General features: G+C 34.1%; 1 protein-coding gene across 9 annotated transcripts in view; it reads left to right on the forward strand.

Annotated features, from left to right (window-relative positions):
- Nucleotides 1-10,191, forward strand: part of cnc (NFE2 like bZIP transcription factor cap-n-collar) — a 406,452-nt gene extending 396,261 nt beyond the window's left edge. For all 9 annotated transcript variants that reach the window (XM_069822992.1, XM_069822989.1, XM_069822988.1 and 6 more), the window contains one exon: nucleotides 3,214-10,191. In XM_069822992.1, the coding sequence (XP_069679093.1) occupies nucleotides 3,214-3,381 (168 nt within the window). In that variant the 3' untranslated portion in view covers nucleotides 3,382-10,191. The remainder of the gene's footprint in view (nucleotides 1-3,213) is intronic.
- Nucleotides 10,192-12,389: the final 2,198 nt, after the last annotated feature.

Genomic DNA, 12,389 nt, shown 5'->3' on the forward strand with positions numbered 1-12,389 from the left:
GACCAACAGATCAACCAACAGAGAGAGAGAGATATAGGGAGGGTGTCTGTGGATATGCACCCCCCCCCCCCCCCGCAGAGTGAGAAGTCTCTTAAAAATCATTAAACATAACAAGAGAACTCTCAATCGAAAGTGTAGTACTATATTCATTGATAATAGCTGTTGGACTGCAAGATGACATATTATTGTGAATTTCTTCGTATTATATGAATTTTATTATGAATTATTGTCATTAAAACATCATTAGTTTCATAGATTTCACTCAAGTTGAAAAATTATATTCTCATCATGTGTGACATTGAATAATGATGATGATTTCCAATGATTCGAATCTTGGTGGTTACACCATTTTCCTTCTTCCTTCCCAATATAAACTTGGATTGGCAAATATTGACTCCTCTGGTCAGATAAACGTATCATCTTTACGAAAACTCCTACGAGACAAAGAATTTGATTCCTGGTCTACGTTGCCTCATAAAGGAAAGGGAGTCATTCTATATAAAGAATACATGCCTGGTAATAAATGGCTATCTAAACCAAATGGATTGACCAGCAGCGAATGGAAGGACGCTATTAAGATGACTGCCAATGTATGTCCAGTACGTGCTCTCCCAGGTAGGTCTCTCGGAGTGAGAAAGAAACACTTGCTCACATTCTGGGAGCCTGTCCTCATGGAGAGGAATAGTCGTCACCACAAGATTCGATCCCTCCTAGCATCGGCCTTACGAGAAAAAAACTACTAAGTAGAGGAGGAGGTCCATGGTTTGTCCACAAATGGGTCTTCAAGGCGCATTGACATCATCGCTATCCCGACAAGATCAACAAGCGGATTCATAATTGATCCAGCTATAAGGATGGAAACATATGGAAATCAACCTGCTGAGGTACGTCAGGAAAAATGCGACATATACGACCCCACTATACCATATTATAAGGAAAAATATAATCTAATGTCGATCGAAGTTATTGGATTACTGATTGGGGCTAGAGGAACCATCACAAAAAGATTCGCGCATTTTTGTAAGCAGTTTGGTCTAGGACAAACTCTTGTGACTGAAGTATCTATGTCTGCAGTGAAGGGATCTATAAAAATCCTAAGAAACCATCTCGACAGTTATATAGATTGATCTCTTTGCTATGGTGATCTGCTCACTTAAGTTGGGTCTTGTAACCAGTGCTAAATAGACGACTGTGATCATCCAATAGCTAATAGATACTAGGAAATTTTATGTTTCTTCTGGAATTAATGATGTTTTGTTTAGTCTTTTGCAATTACTTCTAGTTGTGCTATTTCTTATTCTTTTTCTTCTCCATTGTTTTATTTATTTATTTATTTATTTTTTTTTTTCCATTATAACAACAATTTTATGGTAAGCTTTGTATTCTAGGCAGCCTTCACTTGGAGGAAGCTGAATAAAATTTATTCGAAATAAATATCTTCTGCATTTTGTCTGTCTTTACCTAGGGCGTTGCACTGAAGTAGGTGTTCTGCATTCATTCCAGCATCTGTGTGTGACGTTGAATAATACAAATTGCTAAAATTATCTTAAGTAAATAGTTTTTATCTCTTAGGCTGATGCATAAGTTCGTAGCATTTTTGTTCGTCATCACAACACTGCTTTGTTAGGAGATTGTTTATTGTTTCTCATTTGTAGTGTTGTGCTTGTAAATACGCCTTAAATTTTCCGGATCTAAAGAATGTTTGTGCTATTTGTGGGCTGAAGAAGATATAGTGTCAAATGAAAAAACCACACACTTCCGACATATTCTTCTCTTTGAGTTTAATAGAGGAGTAAAGGTAGAAGAAGTGGCTCGAAACATTTGTGCCATGTATGGGGAAAATGCCATCGAAAAAAGAACTGCAATAAAATGGTTTTGTCGTTTCAACACACAACACCCCATACAAAGGTTAGTGTCCATTCGCAGATGATGATGTTATGCGCCTGGTGGGATAAAGAAAGGATTGTGTACTATGAATTGCTTCCCAGGAATGTAATGTAACAATAACTGCTGACATTCATTGCCAAGAACTCAGACACCTTGCGGCCGCAAATGAAGGAAAACGACCGGGAAGACTGCATCGAGTGTTGCTGTAATACGATAATGCACTCCTGCACTCTGCTAACATGACGAAAGCAGCTATCAAGGAGCTTTGTTGGGAGGCGATTCCACATCCCCCTTTTTCCCGATCTTGTGCTCTCAGATTTCCACCTTTTCCATTCTCTGTCCAACAATCTTTAAGGGAACTCCTTTGATGACGAAAATGCTTTACAAACTTGGCTTGACGACTTTTCTAACTCCAAACCAGCAGATTTCTTCAAAAAGTATCCCAGCATTGATAGAGAGTCATAGACAATGTAGGAGAATTAATGATTAATTTCTGTCTTTTATTCATCAATAATAAATCTTTTGTCACAGTGACAAAACCCTACAAACTTACGCATCAACATAATATATTCCTGTTTCGGAACAGTAAATATCTTGCATTTTATCTTCATATGTTTTATGCTCGACCATGCCAAAATGTAGTAATTATACACCTGGTAGTAGCCCTTTTAATGCACCTCATTAAAGTACACCTATTCATTATAGTTCAGTTGTTCAGCCAATGAGAAATCACCATTGTACCATTATAAAACCTCAAGTATAGATTATTCTCGGATATACAATCGAAAGACAATTAGCGAAACCTCGCAGAGGCTGGAAATCCAATACTGTCGCAGAAGGTTATGTTCTGTTACTATAATAATTAGCGTTAATTGTAAATAATATTCAAATAAATTCAATTTGTCATCTCGTTTTCAATTCTAAATCAATTTCCAGGTTATATCAATATTAATGTTCATGTTATTCTCTAGATTATATCAAGGTCAATGTCATTCGTTCCTCGGAAAACATCAATACTTTCGCATCTGTGCATATCTCACAATTTAGAAGGTCAGTTCCGCTCTTCACGTAGATAACCATAACATGAATACTTATGAATAATTTCAAGTTAGAAATATGGTCGAGCATAAAAAGTCGTATGAAACTTGCCTATAATGGTAATTAAGATGCTCGTATGAAAATTATGAAACTCGCTTGTGTTCGTTTCATAAACAAACATACTCGCGTCTTAATTACTACCATTATAGGCTCGTTGCATAATGTACTATTACATTCCACTTCAGTGGTGTACTTCGTGACGTAATTTATTTCTATTTAATTTTACAGCATCTTCGAGATCCTGAAGGGAACCTGTACTCTCCTTGTGAATACAGTCTGCAGCAATCTGCAGATGGAAGTGTTCTTCTAGTGCCTCGTACCAACTCCTCAGCAATGATGGATCCCGAATTAACACACCAGAAGCACAAAGACCATGATTCTCACCACAAAGAGTGATTCAAACAATACAAACCCTACTATGCATTGTACCAACAGCTCGATTTGAACCTAAATCAAAATTTAAGCAGTTGGAAATATGTTACGTACAAACTGTTTTAAAGACTTTAACTTGAAGGTTTGAAAGGAAAAAAAATCATGCTAAAAGACTAGTAATAATTTGACGAATTGCAAGAAAGATATCAAATATGTTGCATTTGAAATACCTCCAGAATAAGTAATTTTTTTTACCATTATGAAGAGTTTTTTAAAATAATTTTCTAAATACTGAGATCTCTAACCCTCTGTTTAGTCGTCAGAAATTATACACGGTACCTACTTTATGCATTTTACATTTATAGAGTATATACTCTCTACATTTATACAATATATTTTATCTTAGTGAAATGGAAATCACAACGAAAGACTACGAAGTTGAATTTTTATTCTTCAGTTCATATAAAATGTTAAATTAGATTTCATTAAGCTTGTAAACTTCATATATCAATCACTTCAACGACTGTCAAGTCTCATTGTAATTTAAGTATAGTATTTCTATGTTGTAGAGATGTGTAAGAATTTTCGTGCTGTTGAGAATTAAGCGCGAAGTGCTCTTTCACTTACCACACCCAAATAATTAGCATGTGTTGTTGATACTTTTCTTCCGAAAGTAATGATTAACAGATTTGTTCCGCATCTGCTGTGATAACATACTCTGTTGCAGAGTTGGCTTTGTAACAAACTAACATTTGTAACAAGAAAAAATTTCTTTGGTTGGAATTAAAACCATGTAGCCACGGATGAAGAAGAAACTACTGATGTATCAGTGCATAGGTGACAGTATGTGTAAGCGTGCAAGATATACAATCTTTTGATATTTTAGTTTTGGGTTGAAAACCATGCTACAAGGTTGTGATTTTCTCTTCATTAAGAAATGGGGCATTAATCAATATGGAACATAATAATGCCAACATGCAAAGCATGTTGTCATATAGGTATATTGAATGAGAATATATACATTCCCAAGGGCATAACGATAACATAACTGTTGTGAGTGTATACAGCTCTTCATTACAGAGCCCAACAAAATGTCCATTGTTGTCCTTTCATGTATGTGTTCTAATTCACAAGCCCTGTATGGCGGACGTAGTTTAAAGATTGATGATTAGTTCCAATGTATGGGACACAGAAGGGGTGTGTGCATGTAATGCAGATGATTGTATCTTAACGAATACAAGTGACTTGCAGCCACTTTGCATTTTGTGTGCATATACATTATTGTGCTGATAGTTTTCAACAAAATTAAAATGTTGGCTGCATCCCATTTTGCCTTGATTGTGTTTGCGAATACTTGGCAAGTTCTAATATTAGATATGCGAGTTATTTTGTTTATAAAATTGCAGGATTGTTTTTTATTATTTTTTTTTTCAGTTGATGCCTTTTAGATGAAGGCAATTGTTGTATAAATAAAAAAGAAGAAGAAATTGTGAATATACAGATATTTTTATAACTCAAAAGAAAATAATACAGGTGATGCTGATTGCTGTTTTATGTATATATCGACATAGTTAATTTTTTTTTAAGTAAAAATAATAGATAACTTTTTTTTCAGGGTGGTAGACATTTCAATTTTATGTGGCAAGGGCTGTATTATAAAGGTAGTTGATATCTAGTAGGTAACACCAACTATTTGTTTGAGAATACTGGAATTGAAAAAGTGTGTAGAAGCAAGAGAAGCAGAAGTTTCCAGAAATTATAATCATATTATTTTATACAATAATTCACTGCTTCACAGTGCTATTGTCATGCCATTTAAATATGACATTCACCTCAGGAACACCTATAAAATTAATATCTTTGTAGAAGAATTGCATAGGGATGCAATATATATAATAAAGTAGATTGGAGAGCAAGCTGTATTCAGCATAGTTCTTAAGTTCCAGTGGTAACCACAACTTAAACTTAGTATGTAATATACTACTTCTATGCTGTATTTTTTTTTCTCATTCTTTCCGAACTTACTTTTGGTATCCATTTTATTTGTATTATAAAATAAAACTCTTAACCTAAAATAAAAAACATAAATATTCATGAAAGAGGTCCTAAAACGATAAAAGTTTATAATATTGGAAATCATGATTATGTAAAACATTCTTCGTGCACATAACAGTAAAAGGCTGTTTTATTTCGAAAGATTAAAATGTAGTAATATTGTGATACAGTTTCGTGAAACTAATTTCTATAAATATCTTTATATTTCACAAGTTTAATTAAGTACTAGTGACATAAGCAATTAGTAGTCTATTTAGATGTAGTATATTGAGGAATACATTCTTTTAAAATACAATTTTTATTTTGAAAGTTAGGGAGGATGGTAATTAAAGGTGAATAAAATAAAGATTTCCAAATATTATGAAAACATTGTTATTTTATCTTTAACGCATGCATGTATTTTAGTTTCTGTAAATGTAATGCATTTGTTTTAATTCTGTTACAAGAAACGTGTTAATGTCATTTACCATCGTATTTGAATGACACATACTTGGACTCATCTTTTTTTCACAACTTTCAAGATGATAAGACAATATGAAATGAAGTCTATCATCTCTGTTCTCTCTGCACATCAAATATGGGTCCAAATATAATTAATGAGTAACGTAAGACTTTTAAGATCTCAGGGCTGATGAACACTATAGGTAAAATTTCTCTTCTGGTACATACAGTGACTCCTATTAATGTTCGGACACTTTGAAATTCGTCAGATCATTGCTGTTTGTAAATAACAAATCAAAATATGTTCTTAGACAAATAACATTTTGTAAACCTTAATACAAAATAAATACAGTGAAACCTGTTCAAGACGGAACTGACATGGTCCTAATTTTTTTCCGTTGTGGACAGGTTTCTGTGTTATTCAGGTGTGAAGTTAAAATGGAATATTTTATCATTTGTATAAATGAAAAACAAAATGCCATGCCGCAAAATATAGGAATTACAAAATATTCCGTTTAACACTACTGACATTAAATCAGCTTCCTGTCGCTTATTTAATTGGTGAATGGTCTTGATGAAAATCTCATTTCCTGTATAAATTGTATCGTAACTCACTCATTAAGCACTATAAAGTTTATTAATTACACTAAATTTAATATCTAACCCTATACTAAAATACTGTACTGTATATCATAACACATTATTTAATTGGACTAGGAACCTAGAAACCTTGAATTCTGGATTATCTAATTTCTTTGCCTGTTCAAGTGTCTGGTTTGCAGAATAGGTCCAAAAATTGACATGATCTTTGAAAGGGCAAGAAAAATCCACTCCCACAACAGCTGATTTATTTCTATGTAACCAGTTGTTTTCTGTTTTCTTTTTACGTCACCATTGACAGTAAGCCACTCACTCATGATATGGCCTTTATTTTTTAAAGTGTTAAGTTACACCTGAGTTTTTCATTCCTAAATTTCTACATTATTTTCCATATGCTTCGTTTCTAATTTTCCTCGATAACTTTTACTTCATCAGTTAATGCTAGTGCAACATTTTTACGCAACTTCTTTTTTTATCACGAAATCGCTAGTACACTTGTGTTCTACCCAGCTACGACAGTATACAGAAGTGAAGCATTGAACATCTTTGAAGGGACTCGTCTGCCTAGTCAATAGGGTAATAAAATTTATGACCACCAGGCCAACACACCCTCGCACCCTCAAAAATTTTGCAAAGAAAACTTGTTTTTATCTTAGTGACCTACGTATTTCGTACATTCCTTGAAAGCACATACTGTTTCAAAATATACTTTACATTAAAGTAGTGTGTCGAAAATATTATTTCCGTTTTGAACAGTAGTTTCTGTTTCTGCGTTGGATAGTTTCCGTTTTATTCAGAAAAAATTACACATAATACATACGAATTTCGCTGGGACCAATAAAATCTATCGAAACAGACAGGATTCCGAATTATTCAGGTTCCGATTTGAACAGGCTTCACTGTACATGTATTTTTCTTATAGCATAATACATTTATATAGCCACTTTCATATTCGGAAGAGATGAAACATAATAAATAAAAGTGGATTCTTTTTTTTCAAAATATAACAGTCAGTACTTTGATGCAAAGCTTTTATGATCAGAGACTTCCTTCAAAACTCATGCTTGCAACACTGTCCTGGTATACTGGGGAGAAATTTCAGCCCATTCTTTTTGCAGTTGCCACTTCGTATCAGCTTTAGACTAAGGTGTCGCCCTGTTTACTTTACTTAGCACTTTATCCCATAGATTTTCAATGGGATTTAAGTCTGGGCACTAAGATAGCATATCAAGCACTTTGGGACAATTATAGCGGAGCCACTATCTTGCAACACAAGCTTTGATTAGGGTCATTTTCCTGGTAGAACTTAGGCCTAAATGTTTTCTCTTTTTCAGTGCTTGCTCGAAGATGTTCCCGTACATTGGCTTGGTCATTATTTCATATATTAATACTAATTCCCCTACCCCAATGCAACATTACACCCCCAAACAATCATTCTTTTTCTCTAAATTTTATAGTAGACTGAATGTCTACTGAATTTCAAGCTCTGTGTTTGCCTTAATCAAACCATTACTTCCCAGTCTAACTCGTATAGATTGACTTTATATTCATCTCTGAATAAGACGTCTTTCCACCAAATTTCTGCTGTGACTTCAGTAAACTCAAACTTCTTAAGTTTATTCACTTTACTAATGAGGGTTTTTTTCCTACTTATTTTCCCATGGTACTTTTTTTTTTTTTTCAGCGAATACTTTCAGTGTATAAAATCTTACCTCTTTCTACTTGAAGCTCAGCAGCCAGTCCTAGAGTACTTATTCTTGGATATTTTTTAATGCTGCCAGTCGCTGTACAATTTACCCAGTTTTTCTGGCTGCCCTCTTTGCAGTACAGATTCGACCCCATCTTTCTTCTCAGATCTCTGTATGACCGTGTTGTTGCTTATATTAAGTAATTTAGAGATGTACTATCTATAAAAACAATCCTTGGCATGGTGAAAAATCGTCAGGTGTCTAGTTCAGAGATTGTGTTTGTCCCTTTGCACCTCATTTCTCTATTACCGGTACTGCTTTTAGCCACTCAATTCACACCACAGCCCTGCTACAACTACACAGATATTAACCTTCTATAGGCTGAAATGTAACAAATGATGCGAAAATCAGGGGGTTTATAATAAAATGACAATCTCGTAAGCTATATAGTTAAGATGCTATTAACTGATACTGGTACAGTAGAATCCCTCTTATCTGACACCAAACAAACCAGGCTAGTTCCAGGTACGAGATTTTGCCGGGTAATTGAATAAATACCAGTAGATATATAAAAGAAAAGGTTCGTATTTCAGGGTGCCAAATAACCTGAGATGTTGATACAGCGTCGTAAAATAACCCAATAAAATTAAAAAAAATTCATGGTGCCAAATGTTGAAACTGCACCCATGTGGAGCTTATTTCTCAATCACTTGCTCGTAACTGAACAAACATAAAAACTGTGTGGTTTTTCATTATTAAAACACGTCACACAACCCAAATAATACACTAATTTTAGGTTAGAATATTCACTAAAAATTAAAATTCGTGCGAACTTCCTAATGTGGCAACACTGATGGCCCGAACATAACTAAATAAACATAAAAAACTGTGTTGATTTTCATTATTAAAACACATCGCACAACACAAATAATACACTAATTTTAGGTTCGAATATTCACTGAAAATTAAAGTTCGTGCAAACTTCCTAATTTGGCAACACTGACGGCCCGAACATAACTAAATAAACATAAAAATTTTGTAGATTTTCTTTATTAAAATACATCACACAACACAAATAATACACAAATTTTAGATTGGAATATTCACTGAAAATGAAAGTTCGTGCGAACTTCCTAATGTGGCCCAGACTGTGGCAATGTGGCAGTTTCCCCCCCAGCCAAAAGTGCCATTGTTTTGATATTGCCGGTTATTTGGGTGGCGGTTACAAGGGATTTTACTGTATTGTGTTTCTCGAGTAGTCCACCATCTTCCAAAATATTGAGACTTTGTTTTGTAACTATGTCTGTTAAATGCGTAAAGTCAACATGTTTAAAATTTTGTAGTGTCAGAATATTAATGAGAGTCACTGATAAAATTTTTTTCTGTCTATAATGGAACAAAAATAAGAGATACGAATTTTATTTGTTTATTTAAGACTACATTGTTTACAAGATTACGAAAACGATTAATATTATTAATTTCTTCTTTTCCAGCACGTACTGTACAGTTACTCCTTCTTTCTTCCCCATTTCTTTCACTTATAAACATCTTAATCACTCACCACTGTAACTCCTTTATCGTTTTTTCTCTCACCCTACTTTCATGTTCCTCCCACATTTATGTCTCTCTCACAAAGAAAAACAGTCTATGAAAGGTCTAGTTTTAAGTTATGTAGTAAGATCTTTTACAGTATCCCAAGGTGTATTATTCACCTCCATATTGTTGTTTTAAGTCTTCCAGTATCTCATTGGTTATATAAATAAACAATTTAAATTTTAGATCTACGACAGTTTTTTTATGTTATAGCAATCATTGTAATGTTATACAGCATTATTACTTTCCTTTATTCTCTTTGCTAATGCAAGTGTGGGTGTTCATCATTAACAATTTTAAGGTGAAATAGTATGCCATAGTGATGTCATCAGAGTGCATAACCTCTGGGAGTACAGCTTGTAACATATAATGTGATTATTTTTCTCTGTAAACGTTTAATCAAAGACCACATATTTTACATTGTTTGCCTGTCTTAAATAAATCAGATTTCTACCTTGTCGTTTTGTTTTTTATGGCGTAAAACGAATCTGCATAGCATGAAGTAGATGAAAAAAAAAAAGTTGATTTGTTTTATATCTGATAGTCGCTGTTTCATATTATAAGTTTGATTTTAATTTATGACTTTAACCGTTATAGGAACTATAAAATCATTATTACTACTACTACTTCTACTACTGGTGGGTTATCACCACAGCATGGTGCGTCCTCATGTTGCGAATAGAGGAGACGCCCTCCAGATATGGAGGGTAGCTGCGAATATATTGAATAAGCAGTCACGGACAGGATTAGGGGTGGTTCTTCAGCTTGGGGTTGGGCAAAGGGCTAACAACCAATCACCGTAAAAAACAGCTTGTTACGAAACTACAACATAAGCCTCGATTGGAGAAAAAATGGGAGTATTAAGGTACAGTACATCAGTTATTCATAGATTTCAAAAAGACATATGACTCAGTTAAGAGAGAATTTTATATAATATTCTTATTTAATTTGGTACTTGATTAATTAAAATGTGTCTCATTGAAATGTATAGCAGAGTCCGTATAGGCCAGTTTTTATCTGATGCTTTTCCAATTCACTGTGGGCTAAAGCAAGGAGATGCATTATCATCTTTACTTTTTAACTTCACTCTAGAATATGCCATTAGGAAAGTTCAGGATAACAGACAGGGTTTGGAATTGAACAGGTTACATCAGCTGCTTGTCTATGCGGATGATGTGAATATGTTAGCAGAAAATCCACAAGCGATTAGGGAAAACATGGAAATTTTACTTGAAGCAAGTAAAGCGATAGGTTTGAAAGTAAATCCCGAAAAGACAAAGTATATGATTATGTCTCGTGACCAGAATATTGTACGAAATGGAAATATAAAAATTGGAAGTTTATCCTTTGAAGAGGTGGAAAAGTTCAAATATCTTGGAGCAACAGTAACAAATATAAATTACACTCGGGAGGAAATTAAAACGCAAAATAAATATGGGAAATGCCTGTTATTATTCGGTTGATAAGCTTAAAAAAGCTGGAAGTTGGAATTTGTAAAACAGTTATATTACCAGTTGTTCTGTATGGTTGTGAAACTTGGACTCTCACTTTGAGAGCGGAACAGAGGCTAAGGGTGTTCGAGAATAAGATGCTTATGAAAATATTTGGGGCTAAGAGGGTTGAAGTTACAGGAGAATGGAGAAAGTTACACAACTAGAACTCCACGTATTGTATTCTTCACCTAACATAATTAGGAATATTAAATCCAAATGTTTGAGATGGGCAGGGCATGTAGCACATAAGGGGCGAATCCAGAAATATATATAGAGTTTTAGTTGGGAGGCTGGAGGGAAAAAGACCTTTGGGAAGGCCGAGACGTAGATGGGAGGATAATGTAAAAATGGATTTGAGGGAGGTGGGATATGATAGTAGACTGGATTAATCTTGTTCAGGATAGGGACCGATGGCGAGCTTATGTAAGGGTGGCAATGAACCTCCAGGTTTCTTAAAAGCCATTTGTAAGTAAGTATTACTATTGGTATTGCTGTTACTACTAATAGGTCTAGTATTAACGTAGATGGGAGGATAATATTAAAATAGATTTGAGGAAGGTGGGATATGATTATAGAGACTGGATTAATCTTTCTCAGAATAGGGACCGATGGCGTGCTTTTGTGAGGGTGGCAATGAACCTCCGGGTTCCTTAAAAGCTATAAGTAAGTATTATTATGGTGAGCCATTGTTCACTATTGGTGTTATTAATTCTTTTGTCTTTTACTCTAATTTATGTAGGAACGTAATTTGTTACAAATGAAGGGTACACGGGAAAAACGATCAAGGTCCATCAAAAATCGAAATTGAGTTAATAATGCTATCTTATAGTGGAAAAGAAGTACTATCATGTGATCTAGCTAGTAATAAATCATCGTTCTTGACGTTCCACTACGTCAATTTCTATTAAATACATAACAAAGTATTAAGTGCTTAAACTTTAAAATTCGTTTTTCTCGAAACTTTCTAAAATGGACCTTGATCGTTATTCCCGTGTATCCTTCAAATATATATTAACATACACAACTTCACTCTGTGTTAATGAGGCTTGAATAATCAGAAAGTAGGTTGAGTCATTGAATGAAATTCGTGCATGGAATGGTGAACAAAAAAATTTTCATTACGGAGCTATTCTAGAATTACTTCAAGTAAATGAATCACTAA

This window comes from Periplaneta americana, chromosome 4, assembly GCF_040183065.1.
Source record: "Periplaneta americana isolate PAMFEO1 chromosome 4, P.americana_PAMFEO1_priV1, whole genome shotgun sequence".
In the NCBI taxonomy this organism is placed as follows: Eukaryota; Metazoa; Arthropoda; class Insecta; order Blattodea; family Blattidae; genus Periplaneta; species Periplaneta americana.